Here is a 20,654-nt window from a genome sequence, read left to right as displayed (position 1 = left end):
TCCTCTCTTCCTCCTCCCCTCCTCCTCTTCTTCCTCCCCCTCTGCTGCTGAAGCAACATATCTCTCACTCACAAGCTCATATGAAGATATGCCACGCCGCTTGCATCGTGTTCTGATGTTGATGTTCAATGCAGAAATATGACGAGTCAATCATGTGAAAGCGTGACAAGGCTGAGAGGTGTGAGAGGGAAACGTGTAGAATTTTAAAAATTTGCCTTTGTGCTCAGAAAACTCTCCACACGGCTGAATGCACCTGCGTGCCCGTTTTTAGGAGGAGAAGGTTCACTCTGTACATCTGTGGTCTCTCTCTCTGTTTTTAAAATGACTCCTTCCATCGATTTTAGGTTGTTGTGTCAGGCCGGGGCCGAGGTAGAGGGGGTAGCCAGATGGGTCGAGGTCGTCCGATGCCCACCAGACAGAGCCAAAAGACTGCTGAGAGTGAGCGCTGCACTGTGTCCATTGAAGGCCTCTCCTCATCTACAACCGATTTGCAGCTTAAGAACCTTCTGAGGTCCATCGGCCCAATAGAGGTGGGTACCAAATACATCACCCTGGAGAATATGGTGTATTTATATTGTGTTTCCATACCTCGTTGACATGGCTTGGCTAAAGCTGAATTTATGCATTGTTTTTACATTAAAGCCTCATACATCACACTATTAGGTGATCTGCTTTAATGGTCAGATTGTCCTGTTGTAACCCTTTAGGGATTGCCAGTCATTGATAGCATTGCTACTAAGGTAGGTTGGCAGAGAAGGTTAAAGTGGACCCTTTTAGAGTATACATGTGTATAGATACACTAAGTTATGAATCTTGGGGGTCTTCACCCCCCCCCCCCCCCCCCACCCCAAGATTAATAAAAGAAATGAGCTCAATGAGTATCTCTGCACGTTTAGTCAGATTATTCTCCAAATTGAAAAATCCCCCCTCGTATGACGATGCTGCATACACACATTAATTTTAAAGTGTGCAGAAGTCTGAGCGTGTGTTTGCGTGCACATCTCCGTGCACACCCAGACACATCTGCGTTTGCAAGTGTTGCTTATATGTGATGTGACATGAAACTGTAGCGAGGTAGATTCCGTTTTGAATAATCTGTTATGTTATTTATTTAAAAGATTAAATTATCAAATTAGGTAAGAATTGGCGAGATATTGCCGATCACTTTGGTCATCTTGACGCCCTACTTCACACTGAAAACTTAGAAACCACATATTTAGTGGCACCCACCAGTGACAGCAATGGCGTTTCTTATCTGCAACCCCACAGCGCCCTCTGTTGTAGCGATTCAGTAGGTTAGCTTTGAAGATCCAATTGATTATTCCCTTTCTTGTTACCACCCCCGCTCCCCCTTGCGGAGGAAAGGAGTATGCACTTCTATTTAGTTGGGCCTTTCCCCCCCATTTTTATCCACTTGCAGACTTTCAAAATGGTGCCCCAGCAGAGGAAAGCATTTGCTACATTTTCCAGTCCCCAACATGCAGCAAGTTTCCAAATGAGCTTCCACAGGTACTGAACACAGCTCCTTCCTTTTATCTTTGTAAACATGTCAGACATACTCCAGTAGACCTTTTTATATTTTCCAGTTTAGCTGCTGTACAGTGTCATAGGTATCTCCATCCACAGTGGCTCAAACATTGTTATCACAATTATCACACAGGCACATGATTGATTTGTCCCACATTGATGTGTCGCTGATTGACGGATGAGGAGCGTTATAAAGCCAGCGGGTCCTTTTGCAAGAAGTCGCTCTCTCCCAACGCCGGAGGGTCTCCTGCACAGCTCCAACCTGGTCTACAGATACTTCTCCATTTCTTTTGGGGGTCACTAACATTCAACGCCTCTGCACATCATTCATCAAGTCGTCTCCCATCGAGCTGGGACAGTGAACACAAAGACATTTAGCTGAGAGCATGCCTGTGTTTGACTTTTTCTACCAAGTGTCTGCAGTTGTGAAAATGGCACTGGAGAGATACTGGATACCTTCTGCTATTTCAATGTAGTTTGTGATTAATGTTTATTTTGCATCTGACATGGACACTATAAGTAGAGCTCATCATGGGATAATGGTTGCTCCCCTCTTTAGTGAAATCCTTCGTGACAAATGACACTTGAACGCTGTGATTCTAACGTGACCACTTAATAGAATTTTTTATGTTATTAGTGGTGTGGTGCTCATATAGGGGGACTTGTTGTGGTGGGATGCGGTCAGCCTGTTCATGTAGTGGGTCTCCCCTGTCTGTAGATGGCAGTATTTTATCACTATTGGTGTTTCAGTCTTTCTCTCGTAGCCCTGCATTCGGGTAGCTGTGAAGTCTGTTTTTTGGTCTATGGCACTACCTAGTGGGGTTCCTGCATATAGGCGGAGAGGTGTCCTGGTTGTGATGATTCAAGATGTCATAGCAGTGACCAAAACCCAGCTGGGATAGGCTGTGATTATTTTTTTGCTAAATTCCCTGTGGTTTAAAGAATTGTAAATGTGGGCACTGATGAGTTGATTTCTCCTGTTTTTCAGTTTTATTGTTGCTTACTAAGTCCTTTCTATCTCTCTCTCTCTCTCTCTCTCGTTTAAGTTAGTTGGTTATTACTCAGCTTTTAACTGTTAACTAGAAAACATTGTGGATGAACCTTTCATGCCTTGTTTGACCTGCATTTTAGTTGGATGTCTGATTATGTAGTAGTTAGATTTAGGTTGTGCCGAGTGTGCTTTGGGGCTGTGAGTATGTAGACATGTTTTTTGAGTTTTCTTTCTTTCTTTTTAATGAGCTTGGCAGGGTATTTGACATTGTTGGTAGATGGAAAAGAACTGTTTCCAGTTCTCTGCAGGATAAACAGACATTTCTGTGAAGTTCCTCGAGGATACATTCCTTACTCTCCTCTGGAATTGGAATAAGTTTGGAAATATTTACCCAAATTTGAGTGACTATCAGCTTATTGATCAGTAAGCTGCACAGCAGACTGTTTTTCCTTCACGCAGAGCGGTCAGATTGGATAAAAGAGGAGGAAATATAAACAAAATTCACCTTAATAATTTGCCCTGGAGACTGTAGAGAGATACATTTTCTAAATACACTAATTTCTCTTTTGTCAGTTTTACACATTTTTTTCCAAGGCATCACTTACTAGCTCGTCACATTTTAAATTTTTTTTGTTATTCAGATTTTTTTCTCCTCATCACAAAACTGTTTGTGTATTGTAGTTGTAAAAATGTGTTAAAAGTTTAAATGCAGACGTTTTTTCACATCGAAGACTGAAATTGTTTTATATACATTATTCAAAGGGACGAGACAGAACAACGAGAGGGGGCAACCATTACCCGCGTAGTGATCATGTGCATAAGTCAGGCTTTCACTCGATATTTAACTCGTTAAATTTTTTTGAGTTCACTCACGTTGTATCAGGAGAAACAACTTTTATATGTAAAGGATATGCTGACGTGTCCAGATATGTCATTTTTACAAGTATTTTGTTTGTATTTTCAAACGAGGAATGACTGGACCACATTTGTGTTAAACAATACATTTGACAAAAAGTTTAAGGTGAAAAGAAAAAAAACGAACAAATAACCAAAAACAAAAGTGTAAATAAAAATATGGCCAATATACCGTGAACATGCAGGTATGTGAAGCCACTTGAACTTTAGCCCAAAGACGTGTGGTTGTGTGTGATGTCCATGTGTTATGTGCCTTTATGATAACGTAGTTTTCATCTTCTGTGCCACACTTTCTACTCGTTTGTACTTTTTAACGTATTCTGTAAGTTTGGGGGTTTTAACTATGCAACATATGACGTAAATGCGTTTGGAAACTTGCGTATTTTCTTGGGATGAACCACTTTTTTAAGTAATTTTTGATTTTGTAGGTTTATAGACGCAAAAAAAAACAAAACAAAAAATGAGCAGTATTATGGCAAGAGATACTACCTCAAAGTTGAAGGGGAATATCACTGAATTTATTTCCTTAAATGAGAAATTTTGGCCTGAAAATTTAGCATTGAGGTCATCTGAATGTGCAGCTCCATAAAATGAGAAGCATTGCTACTCGGCTGGTAGGGAAAAGGTACGAGTTTTATGCCAAAAAAAAAAGGTCACCACTTTTATTTTATTCTTTTAATCTGTCTGAAAGTCTGTTCCCAGCTGTGCCTCTAGGTGGCGCTACAGATTAACCTCCCTGATTTTGTGGTTTGAGAAATGTGTACTAATTGGCTTCTCTGTCCTGTCTGCATGTGTTGAATCACATCACAAATTTAGTGGTATTTCCCTTATGTTACTTGAAGTTACTAATAATCCATAAAGGTTTAAAATAAGCCACCAGTACATTCTCAGCAAGTACCCAAAGTATTCGATCCCACAAATTTCCTCTTCTTCATATAAACAGTGAAGTTGTGGCGTTTTTTTAAAAAATTATTTATTGTTTTATTTATTTTTTTGTATGTTGCAGAAATCTGGTTTATTTATGTTTTATTCTTTTTTTGTTTGACATTTTTTAGCTTTTTCTGTGTATTGACGGTTATGTATTTATTGTCTTTCATGTTGTGGGTTACTCGCTCGAGTTTTAGTGCTACGCTAAATCCTGTGGATTTGAAAGAGTAACGGCAATGCCAGGTCGTAGTGATATTGTTATAAGACGTCAGGTCTTTTAATACCAGAACAGATTCATATTGAATCTTATCTGTACCTTAATGTGAAGAATTTCATACAGACGTGTACTGTGAATTTTTAAAAGTGATTAATTTTAATTGGGGGGAAAAAAGGCTTATTTAAGTTACAGCATGTTTTTCCAAACATGCCACCTCATATGGTTGTAGTAGGTATTTAACATAGAAGGGCTTGCCTGTCAGTTGTGAATGCAGCTTTCTTATGCTTGCATAAGAAACCTCCATAAAGGCTGCTGATGATTATAGGGAGAATATTTCGCATATTTGGGTCAAAGGTTGAGTTTTGCACAGCACTAACTTGTAACTTTTTTTTAACAGGTACATTTAAGGTGCAGAGTCGCTGAATTACTCACTGAATTCTGTCTTTTTCTTCAGATCAAATCCTCTACCATGGAGCAGAGTGACAAATCCATTTTTTAAAAGCACATTTAAGAGGCCATACCAAAGGTTTAACATGTTTTAGTCAATCAACAAAGTGCATTTGCGAGTGACCTGAAATTAAGCAGGCTGTTTATATTAATCTGCTAAAAGTATCCCCTGTTTATATTGCTAATGTAATCATCTGAGGCCTTTTCCCAGAAACCTATCAGGTCATTTAACATCATATAACCTCACCCAGTTTCTCAAAGCCTTTGTTGTTCTGCTAGAAAAATAATCAACCTGTTTTCTGAGCAGGGAATTCTTCAAGGATCTTTTTTATTTTTTACAGTTAATTTCAGTTCAGTTTTATTTGTAGACTTCCAATTCACTACAACAGTTTGCTTAAGGCGCTTTATATTCTAAGGTAAAGACCCTACAGCGATGCAGAGAAAAGCCCAACAATCAGACGACCCCCTATGAGCGAGCACTTGGTGACAGTGGAGGGCAAAAACTGCCTTTTAACAGGAAAACTAAAAAAGTGTTAAATGACCTGTGACTGATTCAGTCATTAACTAAGAGGTTGAGTAAAAGCATGAAACACCTCTGGTGTGGTCCCACACTTGCTCTTGTGGTGCTCTTTGTTTGATCACACTTGGTGGCACGATGGTGCAGTTGAGATTTGATTCACCTGACGTGACCGCTAGCCATCTCAGGTGTGAGTACAACAGAGAGACATCTGTAACTAACGCATACTTTTACTTTATTTTAACAGCGTGCCAGTAAGAGGAGCCATTGACCAGCTTAAACCATGATACTGCCTTAACTCATTCGCTTAACACTTCACGTTCTTTCACAGCCTCGCCATCTCCGGCCCCGAGATGAAGATTTCATTTCCCTCACTCGACAGTTGTTGGTGCGTTCAGGTTATCGGGCCTGTCGCCTTTTTCCTAACCGCTTTTCCTGCTGTCACTGTTCTTTCAACTTGACCATATCTTGTCTTTTCCTTCCCGCTGCTGTTCTTCAATGAACTTAAAACTTCTGTATCAAGCAGGGTGGCCTGCCCGGATTACCATTGTTTGTTAGCCCAGTGGATGGAGGTTTCCATCTGTGTGACGACAGCCGGGTTCACTGAGCAGACACATAAACCTCTAAAGCAAGCTGCTTCATGGCTTTCACTGCACCAAAGGTCATTCCAGCTTCTTGACACTCACTGTTTGGTTGGAGTTTTAACACAAAGACACTGCACTGGTTTCGTCATCTCGAACTGTATGGTGCACCAAATGACTGTAAACCCAGCCCGTTGGGTTCTGACCAAAACAAAAAGCAAACTTTGAAGACATCTCTGTGTTTTTCACACTTGTGTCATAAGAAGGAATCATGTTGTGTTTGAATTATTCTGAAATGATTGTGCAATTTGTTCTGATGCTGTAAAAACTGGATTTTTCTACTATGACATGAAGACTTTTAAAGATACTTCATTTTTTAAGTACATTTAAGTTTCTATTCTTTATACCTCAAACTCATGAAAAATAAAAGTTTTTGATGCACTTTAATATTTCTGTGTTTTTATTGTTTTGGCTTTTTTTTTGCTCAAAACTTCAATCAAAATGAATAAAGGTTTCTGTAGCTAGAAGTGAATCGAAGCTAATCAAGACAAAATAAATTTTAATGTTTTCAATATTATATATCTTTTCTTTATTCTTCTGAACTTTGAAGATTGGAGAGTCATTCATCTTCATAATAAATGTTATTTATAGGCACCATTGTTTTTTTGTTTTTTTTAATTATTACATTATTTTTATTAATTTGACTCATTGTTCGTCATATGTCAAACAAATGCAAGTTGGGAAGTTTATGTACTAAAAGTAGCTGATGTAATCATCTGAAGCTTTCCTCAACCTTACCTGGTGACGTAAAACATTGAAATGTTTGCTGCAAAAAGTTTCTATATAAGCAATTACATGTTTTATTTCCAGTTCAGCTTCTTTTTTTTTGTAATTTTTACTTTAACAGAACAAATTTTCTTAATTAGAGCTAAAATACAAAGATACTTAAAAAGCTATTTTCCTTAGTTCATTCATGTTTCACAGCATAGAATTCCATCTTTGACCTTTCTGGACATCTTTTTTCTTGTCCAGTGCCTAACATTTCATCATTCCTAACCTCCACCCAGTTCAGTTTTGAGCTTTTTGCCACTGCAGGACTTCCCCTGGCCTAAAGGTTGAAGTCCTGTATCTCAAATTTGGTAACCAGTGTCACGAGCTAGTGTAATCCTTGTCCTAGATAAATGAGACCGTTGAGTTAGGACCGGCATATTTTGGCCTTCAGGAAGAAAAAAATAAAGCAACCAAAATCACTGTAGTTATTTCTACAGACTTTTTCTCTCATGGGTTTATACTTTAATTGGGAATTCTAAACTGGACGAGAGTGTGTTCGGCTCACTGTGTGTGTTAGCTCTGTGATAGTGGCGACCTGTCCAGTGTGTACGCTGCCTTTTGCCTTACGACAGCTGACCGACCCCGAAGTGGAAAAGTGGACGAAGATGAATTTAACAAATTTGGAACAAATTGGAAATTTGTTGGCCTCAGATTTTTGCCTGGTTAAAAACAGGGCAACACTCATGAAATATGGAAGGCTCTAATTTTAAAAAGCATTTAGAAACAATTTATTTCATTTGATAATTTAAATATCAAAGATGTTTTAATGCAGATCAACATGAAAACCATCTGGTCCCGCCCTTTGACTCTAGATTCCCTCTTCCCTCGTCGGACATACAGTTAACCTATCTAACAGTCCGTGCAGCATTTGTGAGTCTGCTTTGACCTCTGATTGTTCCGGTTTGTTTCAAAGATTTCTAACCTCTCTTGTCTGACAACTTGACTGATTTTCTTTTCAGTTATAGTCTTATTAAGACAGTTCCAGTCACTCTGAGAGCCACTAACTTGTCATACTTTGACTTTACAACCACAAGTTTAAACACGTAGAAATCAGGGGTGTCAAACATAAGGCCCAGTGTCCAAAATCAGCCAGGACGACCAATCCGGCCGACCGGATGGTTTTTAGAAAAGATGAAGTAGGGAGTAGAGTTTGGACTTTTAACTTTATTTTAACTGAATTTTTTGATCATGTAGAAAAACTGGGACATACTACACTAATTTTAAAAAAAAATTAAGTTATCTCTGCATTTTGAGATGTGTAGGAAAACTTTACACTGACAAAAAGGGGTTTCACCTGTCCGGCCCACTTAAGATCAAAGTGGGTTGCATGTGGCCCACAACGTAAAATGAGGTTGATAATCTTGGTTTAAAGGCTTCTCACGTAATGCATGTAATATCTGTGTTTTATTACATTTGAAGAAGTCACAGAGCTATTTATGCTTTAAGAGCCATCTAGGGGACAGAGTGCAGACTGGAGTAGCAGAAGAATCTATTAGCCGACCTTTTGATTGGTGGACGACCCGCTCTACCTCCTGAGCCACAGCCTTCTCTTCCAGAGAATATTCTGCTTTTCCAGTCATTGCTGTTGTTCCAACTTGCTGTACGTGCATTCGAACATATCTCATCTGTTCTCTGAACTTAAGACTTCTGTACCAAGCAGGAGCAGGGGGGCCTGCCTGGATTACCACTGTTTGCTAGTCCAGTGGATGGAGGTTTCCATCTGACGACAGCCGGGTTCACTGAGGAGACACATAACTCTAAAGCAAGTTGCTTCACGGCTTTCACTTCACCAGAAGCTCCTTCCAGCTTCATCGCTGTTATATATTTTATTTATTTATTTTTTAACCTGGTGCCATCATCTCGGATGGTTTGACGCTACAAATAATGATTGATTGGTGTGTTTTCATCCCGATCACACGAGTCAGAAGAAGGGATCGTGTTGTCTGCTGGATTATTAAAAAAACCACAACAACAACTGCATTTGGTCTGTTCTTTATGTCTTATATTTTGAAAATGATTCAAGATATTCAGTATTTTATGTAAATTGAAAATGTCACATTTGATACCAGAAACAGGTGTGAAATAAACTTCTTGGTGACCTTTCTGTCATTTAGCCTTGTGTAACTTTGAGTAGAAATAGATGAAGCAGAATGAGTCCCAGCTAAAGAACTATTTTGTACTCTTACTTGTCTTAAAGTTAAGTAGTGCTCATTTGTAAACCCTTGTTACTGGTAGGGTATGCTTTCTATAAGTATGAGGGACGAATGCTTAGCACTGTTACCTTGCAGCAAAGTTCAGGGTTTTAATACAGGCAGCATCACTCTGGGTGGATTTTGTGTTCCTCGAACAATCAGAAACTTGATGCTGCTCAGCTCGGCCAAATATCAGAGTACAGAGTGTAGAAAAAGGGGCCAAAAGGTGTAATTATGTAGCTGTGATTCTGAAGTGGAAAACTTGTTGTGGTGTGTTCACCTTAAACCATAAACCAGTATCAGTTTATTCAAATTAAATAGTTTAGTTGGAAAACCACAATTGCCATTTTTAACCAAAGTAATGGGTGCATACTCTCCCATCTCTGCAGGCCTGTATCCATCCATCTATCCATGCTGGCCTGTCACAAAAAGTTCTGCTTTCTTCTTTGCTCTATTAATACTACGTTAGTAGGAATAAAGGGACATCTCTCAATTAAGGCCTTGTGGATTTCTGCTTCCCTCTAACTTGCCACTTCCACATTGAGCACTCTGCAGGCTGCTGCCGCGAAGCAAAAGCTGCCTGCAGAGAGGACGAGCTCTGTCGTTTGCAGAACTCTCTTAGAAACGGGGGAGTTTTGTTTTTGCAGAATGCCAGACTGTTCATGTTTGCAAATGTCAACATTTGTAAAAGCCGTCGTTGAGCTCCAGCAGACTGAGGGCCCCCAGAGGGATTAGAGGAGGCTCTGTTTACCTGCTCTGAGGAATGCTGCCCTGCACCGACGCTTTTGTATCTGACAGGGACCCAAGGTCACAGTGCCGGGAGAGATGGGCCGCTTTGTCCCTCCCTGAAGTTTCCACCTCACAATATCAACAGCACAACACAATGCGGGAGACGAAAATGGAATTCCTGCTCATGTTGCAACAGTGTTCAGAAACCCAGGTTCAGAGGCCCCTTTTACCTTTGATGGGTCTGAGTGATTCACCAACATTTATCTTTTTTTGTGTGCATGGGCTTTTCTTCTTTTTTTTAAATTTGAATTTATAGTCTCACATTTTCAGAACTGCTTTTGTTCTTCTGCTTGACTGTCTGATTTTGCTTCCAGCTTTACAAACACTTTGACTAGAGTTGGTTATATAAAAATCCCTTTTCCAGAACTTCATTCAGGTTTTACGTTAAGTATTTACACCCAGCTGCAGAATATTACGTCCAATTGTCTAATTTAACCACAAGGTGTCGCCCTATCACTGAAGATGATATCTCCAAAAAAGCTAATGCTGTAATCGATTTGAGAAGATGTGCCGCCCGATGCCAAAGCGCTCCACTAGAGGACAAAAACGCATCTCTGAGAGCTCACTATTAAGTGCTGCATGCGCACTATAAGTCTATGAAAATACTGCAGGATTATAGTGATTTGTTAAGACTAACAAAGCTGTAATGTGGACTAGTGGGACTGCAGCGTTTCTTTATAATGAGCCCCGACTGTCAGTTACTGTCGGATGGAGCGATCTGACCTGAACCAGCAGACGCCGAGAGGCAGACCTGTGGCCAACAAAGACGCTTCTGTTTAATTTGTCTGCGCGTTGGAAGTTATTTGCGGAGGGCAGACCTCGTTAAATTTGACATAGGCTTTCAACATTTCGCAAGCATGCAAAAGGTAGATCAAAGCGCAATATTCTCCCCGGTTTTTTGTGCGTAAGACATCCAATAGGCTGTGGGGATTCTTTTGGCGAGGGGCGGGCGTGAACCAAGCCAATTGATATATCTCTTGACTGAGTCCAGATTATAATTTGGTTGTAAATGTCCAAATAATATGGCCAAAAAGCCCCCGTCCTTCCCACTACTGTGTGGTTCCTCTGGCACTGTTTTTTGAAAAAGACATATAACAACTCCAAGTTTGAAAATGTTCTTTATCTCATTTTATAATAAACATATAAATAATAAATTCTAGACATTTTTTGACACATCGCCCTGTTATGAAAGTTAACTGGTAGGTCTGCCTATATATAGTCTATTCAAACTGTGCATCAGCCTGCAGTTCATTTCTATAAAACTATTTCCCTATTACAAAATATGAAAAGAAAAATAAGATTTTAGTACATTTACAGGAGTTACTTATTAATTTATTTAACGAAACGGTTTCAGTACTACTTTAACTGTTACTGAATTGTCAGAATCTGCATTTGATATTATTTTTTTCTCAAAAGAAAACAGAAAAGAAACACATACACATAAAAAAGCAGAGAATGCAGACATGGGGCAGAATATCTGTCCCTCTCCAACAACTGAAACGAACAGTTTACAAAATAATAAAATTCTTAATAAACCAAGCAGTACAAGATTTTCCAACACTTTCCCAGCTACTGTATTTAAATTAAAATATATTTTCATATCTTACACTATTTCAAATAACGAAATGTGATTCGGTAGCGATCTGTCAAAATCTAATTTACAATTCTGTGTATAAAAATATAATTTATGGAACCCCGCGAGGGTTTTTTTTTCCTCTCTCCCCAAAATATAACAGTCAGCTGATTGTTATACAGCTGATTATTATACTTTGACAGGCTGTAAGTTTCATATATATGTATATATGTATGTATGTATATATACACACACACACACATATATATATATATATATATACATACATACATATATACATATATATGAAACTTACAGCCTGTCAAAGTCAGCTCCGTTTTACATGATCTTCTTTCTGTTTCCGATTTTTTTTTTCCCATTTTTCAATTTTTTTCTTCATTTTTCTTTTTTTTTGCATTTGATATTTACAAAAATAGATTATGCACAATTTGCTGCTCACACAGTTTCAGAATCCATTTATGTGACAGCAGCAGAGTTCACATGAGAATAAATTATTCAAAGAGAAACTTTTTAAGGCTCCATTCATTCTTTGAAAGGGGGACACATCATGGAAAAGTCACTGAAATAAATATCCCAACTCCGCTGGGGCCCTTGTCATGTCACGTCTGTCTGTCAGTTCGCTTTTTTTCTTTCTCTCTTTCTCTTTTTTAATTATTATTATTATTATTATTTTTAATCTACTGTATAGTTCGTGTGTCCTACATTTAAAGTCTCGTTCTGCTCCTGTCGCAGCTGTTTCAACTTGGGTATACCGACATTCCAAGTGGATGGATCGAGTGGCTGTCCAAGAGCCATGTCCCTAATTGATAAAGGATTTTGGAGTACCAGTGCACTCCTTCGTTTTGTACACTGCTTGGAGGCTGGGAGCTAAATAGGAACGAGGACACCCAGTGGGCGAGCCTGACGGGTGCCAGGGCCCAGTGTGCCAAGTCGTGGTCTTCGATCACTGCGTAACAGGACGCAAGGACCTGGTCCACCACGATGGTCCCCTGTGAGGTCACGGGCGCAAAGGAACCCTCGTGACTTTGCGTGTAAATCCGTTTGACGGTCACAGACTCGAGTCGACTTCGCTCTGCGTCAAAGACGAACACTTTCTGTCCAGGCTGGACTTGACTGGCGAAAATCGCAGACATCCGCTTCTCCGCCTCGCTGGAGCTGTTGCGGCTGACGAAGACGAGATGCGCGGCGGTGAGGGTTATTTTCTGGCCTGAGTCGGTTTCGATCACATAGAAGATCCTCCTCAGCATCGAATCTCGGTCTATAAACATGACGAAGTCGGTGTAAATTACATTTCCGTCGTCATCTGCTGTCATGACCCTGTCGCCGCTTTTGAGATCTTTGACTGCTTTCTTGGTGCCATCCTGAAGAGTGACCGTGGAGGATCCGGGGAAGCAGCCGCCTGACTTTGCTGCCACTGAATTTTCTGTTAGAAGAAACAAGAAAAACATTAAGTCGTTTTTCTCACTGCGAGACTTTTATTAATAATTTTTAACGCGTGCAAACAAACATCACATGCGCTTTGAACATTTCCAGCCCAGAACTCATTCAAAGGCCCATTCATAATAATTCAAATTGACTGAAAAATCCACCTTTATCTGTATTTTTTCTGCCTCTACACAACACGGTGGGCCATATGCATTTTGCATAATGATGTCGGCTCCTTGATGCCAGATGCGTATTAGCTTAGCCCACGTTGTCTGAGACGGGAAAACTGAAAGCCCTGGCTCATCTATTCTTAATTAAAAACCCCAATGAAGAGCAGGCATTGTTATTCTAAATCAACTTGTGGATCGAGCTACTCTCCGTAAAGAACACTTACGCCTTTCCCAGCTACTCTTCCCATATTTACTCAGGTGCAGAAACCTCTATGTGACAATTCACACAAATAGGCGACTCACAACTACTATTTACCCAGTGGAGCCACTTTTCCAAGCCTCTCGAGTTGTAGATTTGAATTTAAATGAGGGCCCGGACTCTTAAATGCTTTCTGTTGTGCAACATCAATGTCCCCCCTCTCCCTGTCTACCACCTCTCCCTGCTTTGTTGTCAGTCTTGATGACAATAATTTTGGCCTTGGTGGAACTCTTCACATACCAGTCTCTAGGATCACACTGTCCTGCACAGAGGGAGAAAAAAGGGTTTCCTACTCAGAATTTGGGGCTTTTAATCTTCTTTTAAGATTCCCGAGCATGAAATAAGGTGACAACTGAAAACCAGATTTACCCCAAACCAATTCAACATTGTTCAGCCAAATCCTTTTGGTAAAGTCGCATGACCTCCAATGACACGTCGGCCTAGCTCATACTGTGATCTCAAAACGTGTGTGCTGAATGATAAGTAAGGGATTTATCAATTTAAAAAAAAAAAGAAGAAGGAAAAAGCACCATGGTTCATCAGTCAAAGTGAGGAAATATTTTCTGGGCGTCATAGGTGTCCAGTAGTGACGACCTAGGTCGATTATGAGCCTCGATAAACCCCAAAAAACCAAACAAACAAACGGAAATGAAAATTTTTATGATTTTCTCACATATAATTAAAAACGATTACCAAATTCACCTTGCAGCACTTATTTTTATCAGAGAGCGAGAAAAATGTGCTATTTCTAGGTCACGCCGAGCACCCTCGTTAGACTATGGTAGCGGTTCCCACCAGGAGACAGTGTGGGGCGGTGTAAGATCAAGAAATAAGCTGCAACGAGAAACGCTTATAACGCCTTTAACCGGGAAATGCCTATACATCACTCAGAGAAATGACTATTTACAGTTTCATAAAAACTATCCAGTTAAAACAAATGAAAAGATCTGAAACATCTGACCTCTGCACTTAAATGACCCCTCAAACACTAGGATTCTGTGATTAATCACTGAAATCATTGAATTGATCAGTGGTCACACTTGTCTACAATAACCATCAGATCAGTAAGCCCATGATAAGTGTTATTGTGACTCTATTTTACTTTCCCATCACAATCAGCTGATACAATCTAGTCTTGGGTGAAACTTTTCCAGAAGATAAAACAGGACTGCTGCTTCCCTGAGCTGCACCTGTTGTTACAAACGATTGCAATCACGCCTGATGGGAAATGCGCGCCGTTGTCCTACAGCCAGTGGTGCGCATGGCAGATTATCAGCGCAGTTCTGTTTTTCTTTTTACTTTGGAGCCATACCTGCTTTCACGGAGCAGTGGATGTGGGCCTTAGATTCATAGTAGACCCAGTCAAATCCAGCTTCCACCGCCAGCCTGGACAGAGTGCCGTATTTGCTCTTGTCTCTGTCTGAAGTGGTGATGTCCACGGCTCTGCCCTCGTAGTGAAGAGAGTCTTCTAAATGGTGTCCGTCCTCGTCCCAGCCCTCGGTGACCCGCAGCTTCACTCCGGGCCACTGGTTCATCACGGAGATGGCTAGCGAGTTCAGTTTGTCTTTACATCTCTGTGGGAACAAGAAATGAATCCATGCATCACCGGAACTGCCCGAAACACCACCACAGTGCGCAAATATCAGCTTTTATGAAGTGAAAATCACTCAAATCACGCGTTGCACTGACACAGCTTAGCTGACGAGAGAAATAAGGGCTGATAAGCGGTCAGAGAAATAAAATATTAGATCACCTAATCAGCCTTCCGACAGATTTATTACATTTCAGCAATTACCCTTTGTGCCAGAAGAACTGTGTGCTTTATCATCATTTCCACCTCAGATTCCGGTTCATTTTCTGCGAAGAACATATAAAGCATCACACTGTAGCCCCCACACTCATGTGGTCATAGAAGTGGGGTCGTGCTGGTGTCACTTCACTCTCTCCTCCTCGTCCTGCATGACCTGCTGTTGCTATGCGCGCTTGTTTTTTTCTTTCTTTCTTTCTGTCTGCTCTTGCTATTTCCGCACAAAGTTCCAACTTTGTTAAACCTGCACCTGTCTGCTCCCTCATCCCCGCACATTATGCCCTTTGTCCCAACTACAAATCGCAGAGGAGCACAACTAATAAGCAGCTTTGCTAGGGAGGCTCCTTATCGATCTATATCTATGATTTTAGTCGAGAAAGAGAGGATTTGGAACACGATGAGATTTTAGTACATGAGGACTTTTGCCTTTATTGGGAGGACAGTGCAGACAGGAGGGTGAAGAGAAGCTCATCAGCAGACAGCAAGGTGGAGAAAAAGTGAAACTAAATGGCCTTCTCGTCCAAGGAATGAAGCATCCCACGTGGCAATGTGGCAACGTGGTCCAGCCAGGACCAACACACTGGCTGGACTTTTCATTACCGATCAGGAGACATTCCCCGATCTATTCTAGATCCAGTAGCAACAAAAAGAAGAGGTGAAATGTTTGTGGGCAAGAAACACATGTGCACACACAGCAAAAGTGCCCCCCATGTGTTGTGTAGAAGCTGATGCAAACAGGCTGTTTGTTTAACGAGGTTGAGTTACATAGGCTCATATGATTAACAACTTTTTTATATTTAGATATTTATTATATTTTCTCACAAAAACGAGCAGCGCTTTAGTTCATAAACACGCTCTGACGGAGGCAAATTCCACATATTGACCATATGTGTGGATTTTATTGCTTAGAACAGAGAAAAGTAAACATCTGTTAAACCAGATCCGCCAATGTTGCCCGAGTAACAAAAGCATGAACACCACACAAGGGTTAATATCAATTAAAGATTAAAACTGGACCAACTGAGGCCTCTCGCACAACTCCATCCCCCCACCCACCTGACTCCCCTGTTTCCTCCCAGCTGAGGTGAAACACTGGAGCTGAACTGCGTCTCTGATCCTGAGCTTGCATTTCTCAGTGTTAGCAGCAGCGTCAGAGGGCACATCTCGGGCAAGAAAGCTGCTGATGAAATATTGATAAGGCACTGCATTCGCTTCACTGGCCTATAACATATGGGTCTTTGGTCTTGGAGAGGTGCGAGCAGTGACCCTTTTCTATCCAGAAGTGTTGCATTAAAGACAACATTAATACAGTATGAATTCACGAGTCTGCATTAGGCGATGAATGAGGGAGTCTTTTGTCAGTTGCTTGTTTTCTTTAAATTAATAATTGATGTCCAGATGATATGAAGATGATCTTCAAGAGCAGCTGCCTCCTTAAAATATCTGGAGTTGGTTGAACCCTAAGCTCTCCGCGCTCTAAATGAAGATGCCTGGCCTTCTCCAAGACAACTATTCTGGACGCCGAACCAATATGTCAAATAAAACATCACAAAGAGTCTTTTCAGTCCAGCGGCGGAGGGAAACTTTCATTACTCTTCTCCTGCAAAGTCTTGGAAACGTGACATGCCTTCTTAAGTCGAGGTGTTTTGGCTGCTGACTAACAGACTTGTGAAATATCCCAGGATTGCACTGGGGGCAAAGAAGACCCCACTGCCCTCCCACCCCCACGCCACGGTTGGGACAGTCTGAGGTCTTCAATCGGGGATTGTTCACACAAATCTACCCGCTCGCATAACAGAAAACAAAGTCATATATATCAGTCGCTGTTTTATGAGCATATCACACTTGTAGAATGTGTTGAATTAAAAAAAAAAAACCCTCCTTAAAAAACCCTTCTGCATACTGAGAGAGACTGTCGGAGTCAAGAGCCGTAAAGCTTAACCTATTTATTAATTCATTAGGTCGTGTGCCGCAAATCAAGCCAAATTCTGCTCAACCACCATGAAGCCCAGCAGGGCGCCTTGGACCGGCGCTTTGTGCTCGGGGTAAAGTTGTTCAACAGCCTGCCTCTTAATCTTTTCACAAATGATTTGGTTAGAGGAAACACTTATCAGCTACCTGTCAGTGCAAACAAGCCGCCAGCTCATCTCGTTTCCAACTCGTTTGCACTGCAGGCTCTTAACACTGTTACGCTTGGAGGGGGAGAAGAATAGATGAAAAGTCTGGCACTGGGTCTAATGTAAAAAAAAGTAACCCCTGACATGTGGCTTACAGTTTTACTTGTTTAAAGAGGGCAAATCAAAGTTGTTGTTGTTTAATTTTAAGTCATTTTATTGCCTTAAAAATCCCTTTGGAGTCTTATTTTGTCCCACTTTTCTGCGTAGAATGTCACTTAACACAAGTTGAATTCACGAGGGTCAGCGACAGGTGAGCATAAGTCTAAAAGCCGTGGAATAACGGGTGATGGTCCTAATCAAGTCAGGACCCGTCACTTCGTGTATCTATTCGTAAATGTCTCTAAAGCGTATTTGTTGGCAGCTCTCTGGGAGTGCGCTGTGTCAAACTAGTTAGGAGTGCTTGTTCAAGCGCTTCTTCGAGTGTATAATCTTGGCAAGACCTCACTAAACTGATTGACTGATTAATTCATTTATTGCACATATCTAACGGGGCTACTCTAGACACGTGCCTTGTTTCATTTATGAATACAACACCTATTTTCTAAACCGCGAGATAACGAAAGAAGTTCAAGGCATTCATGCGTAAAACTCCGTGCGTAAAAACCCTCTGGATTCATGCATAAAGCCTTGGCACGGTGTAAATCCTCATGTGATAATGCTTATGTTGCTTGCAGCTACACTTACTCTCCTTTGGGTGCACATGCTTCAATCTGGTGGCTTTACAGTGTCATATATAAAAAGGATAATCACACCTGTTTTAACTTACTGTGGCCTCCCGCTGACCAAAGGTTCTAAGTTCAAACTGTGTTTCAAGCCCCGGCGAGGGGCGCCTAAAAGTTCTTTCGTGTACATTTTCACACTTAGAGTCGGTCGCCGTGTTTTCTGTAAACAGTCAAGTGGGAAATGGATCACGAACAAACCCAAATAAATCCAACAAACAAAAAGAAACCCCCAACAGGCCACGCTGCACAAGCGTATGGTGCCACATGTAATCACAATTTATCAGCTCTTCCACCTCCCACCGTTGTTCGTTTTGATGCTGACCTGCAAAAGCAAATCCTTATAGGCATGCGGGTCTTTTTACTCAGAGTAAAAGCTTGGATTAAGACAGGTGCTTCTTTAGTTCAAAGATTCTCGAAATAATGGTTAAATTAAACTATGTTCCTGCTAGAGACCTGGAAACCCCCACGGAGAATCCGTTTAGGTCTCTAACCCCTCGCCTTGGTAATCACATCCTCACACTACTGTAATTTCACGATCCCTGCGTATGAGAACCTATAGGTGTATAGCAGAGGAGATGTGGGGAGGGCTGAGCGACGCACGCACTGTGAATATTTTATTGGAGCTCGCCCTCATGCGTGGTGCTAGGCACGGGTTCAGGGACACCGGCGCGCGCCTTGCTTCATCACCACCAGCAGCACCATCATCACCACCTTCATTTTATTATTACTGAGCCAATATCACCCAAGAGCTTTTTAATAATTCACCAGCATCTAAGTGCTAAAAGTCATGCCGAAGAGACGCGACATCCTGCAGCCTGGAGAGAAATCAAGGCATGTCTCCGATGTATGTGAGCCTCTTCTTAGCTGCACTGAACCGGGTATAAGGTTTTAAACTGACTGGCTGCAAGAGGATGAGATATTTAAAACAGACGCCATCCTTCGTGCAGGTGTATTGTAAAACACACCAGCACTCCTGTGCGCCTTGCTCGTGTAATTGGCCGAGTCCCACCCATTTACCAAGGCCTGGACACTCTCAAAGAAATGTCAGTTTTCATGCACAGATGCACGCCACGCGAAAGGCTAAATTACAGAAGGCTGTGCAAGGAAACGTCTGAATGAGCTACGCCATGCCTCAGTAAGCCCGACTGTTAAAGCGATGCGCATCCCCAGGGCTGGGGTAAAGAAAAGGCGCTTAAACAAGCTGCAACGTAAAGCCGAAATAGGCAGCAAACACAGAAAGTCTGCATGAAATCTAACATGGACGTGCCCCTGTAAGGCAACAAAACGAGCCTCCCATAGATACAAATATAGATATGAGGAGAGGGGCACATTAATATTTTAAATACACTGTCACAATCATGAAAGCCGAGTGTCCTGACTGTCCGCCTGCACATCACTTATCCAGCTGGATTTCTATATTCGCTTCAAGCCTGCAGCCTTTGGAAACTCCCATGCTGGTGTATAAAGCGCATCTGCCTTTGCAGTGAAGTTAAAAGGCTCAGTGTGAAGAGTTCAGCAGCGGGTAAAACAGACTTCACTTAAGGTGCGCAATCAGTCTGACAAGGGAGTTGTTGCAGTACGCAGTGATGGTGCGTTAGGAAATGGACAGTGGGGGCAAAAAAATAAAAATCACAATAAAATTAAAATAAAAGGTTATTCCGTCTCCTTACCTGAGTCATTAGCCTGTCAGCACCGGTGTTCTCCTCATCCTTGAATATGATGTCTGTGTTATAATTGGGAGTCAGTTCTTTAAATCGCTCGGAGTTTCTTGTGATCTTGCCTTCGTATTTACCGCTTGCCCCGAGGGTCTTCTCCGCGACGTTGGGGATGAACTGCTTGTACGCAAGAGGTGTCAGCTTCTTCGGATGTCTTCTCCTGCCGTAGCCCCTGCCCGGTCCGCATCCCATCCCAGAGGATACCAAGGACAAGCAGATGAGACCGACCAACGCGATTTTGGTCCAGAGCAGCATTTTTTTTTTTTTTTTTTTTTTTTTGTCCTTTAAGATCTCAAACGGGTCACCGCTGCTATCTCTACAGTCTGCCTCTCCCGGCTCTCGCAGTGTCCTTGTCTCCTCTTCTACTTCGCCTTAGCTTGGTCTCTGTGTGGCAGGTGCGGAAATGAACGCCTCGGATAAATGGTAATAACGGGGCAAATCGAAGGAGGGTTTAAAAAAAAGTAGTGAGGGAATTAAAAGCCACGGGATCTCTAGTCGAGCTGCTGCCGCTTGTGTGTGTGCCTACCGCTTTTACTGCTTTGTATTATAGCACCGATCTATAGGGGAGGGACTTCATTGGCGTCGACTACCCCTCCTGATGTTATCCCACAAAAATCTTAAAAGATTTCTTCCACCTGAGGGTTAGCCTCTGTTTCGAGGAGGAGGGGCTGCTCCATGGGAAAACATCAATTATAAACTGTCTTTTTTTTCCACCCTCCCGTTTTCCAGTGTTTCACAGTAAGTGAAGCACAGACAGGGGAACTTGAACAGTGGTTCTCAAATCTGAAGCAGTGTAGTTTGGTGAATTGATTTGTGTGGGACAACTTTGAGCGCAGAATGCGTTTCCCAGG

At 41.5% G+C, this 20,654-nt stretch overlaps 2 protein-coding genes across 5 annotated transcripts in view; one reads left to right on the top strand and one right to left on the bottom strand.

Annotated features, from left to right (window-relative positions):
* Positions 1 to 6,563, top strand: part of rbm33a (RNA binding motif protein 33a) — a 30,713-nt gene extending 24,150 nt beyond the window's left edge. For 3 of the 4 annotated variants that reach the window (XM_085287010.1, XM_085287008.1, XM_085287007.1), the window contains 3 exons: positions 345 to 530; positions 1,421 to 1,509; positions 1,661 to 6,563. In XM_085287010.1, the coding sequence (XP_085143136.1) occupies positions 345 to 530; positions 1,421 to 1,509; positions 1,661 to 1,709 (324 nt within the window). In that variant the 3' untranslated portion in view covers positions 1,710 to 6,563. The remainder of the gene's footprint in view (positions 1 to 344; positions 531 to 1,420; positions 1,510 to 1,660) is intronic. The other variant, XM_085287009.1, reaches the window with a different exon arrangement.
* A 4,475-nt stretch (positions 6,564 to 11,038) lies between these two features.
* Positions 11,039 to 20,407, bottom strand: shha (sonic hedgehog signaling molecule a). Its single transcript, XM_085287006.1, has 3 exons — positions 19,759 to 20,407; positions 14,695 to 14,956; positions 11,039 to 12,951 (listed from the first exon to the last, which is right to left on the bottom strand). Exons 1-3 carry the CDS (start codon positions 20,056 to 20,058, stop codon positions 12,266 to 12,268), a joined length of 1,248 nt encoding a protein of 415 aa, XP_085143132.1. The 5' UTR covers positions 20,059 to 20,407; the 3' UTR covers positions 11,039 to 12,265.
* Positions 20,408 to 20,654: the final 247 nt, after the last annotated feature.

This window comes from Mchenga conophoros, linkage group LG9, assembly GCF_057382185.1.
Source record: "Mchenga conophoros isolate Kocher_MC1m ecotype Shallow Benthic linkage group LG9, M_conophoros_male_GT1.1, whole genome shotgun sequence".
NCBI lineage: Eukaryota > Metazoa > Chordata > Actinopteri > Cichliformes > Cichlidae > Mchenga > Mchenga conophoros.
The sequence above is the reverse complement of the archived record's forward strand: the minus strand, read 5'-3'. Positions and strand labels throughout refer to the sequence as shown.

Coding starts and splice junctions, on each gene's coding strand:
- shha (XM_085287006.1), bottom strand. CDS start 20,058: ATGCTGCTCTGGACCAAAATCGCGTTGGTCGGTCTCATCTGCTTGTCC. Junction 14,957..19,758: donor CTGACAGGCTAATGACTCAG/GTAAGGAGACGG, acceptor TTGTTCCCACAG/AGATGTAAAGACAAACTGAA. Junction 12,952..14,694: donor CCACTGCTCCGTGAAAGCAG/GTATGGCTCCAA, acceptor TTCTTCTAACAG/AAAATTCAGTGGCAGCAAAG.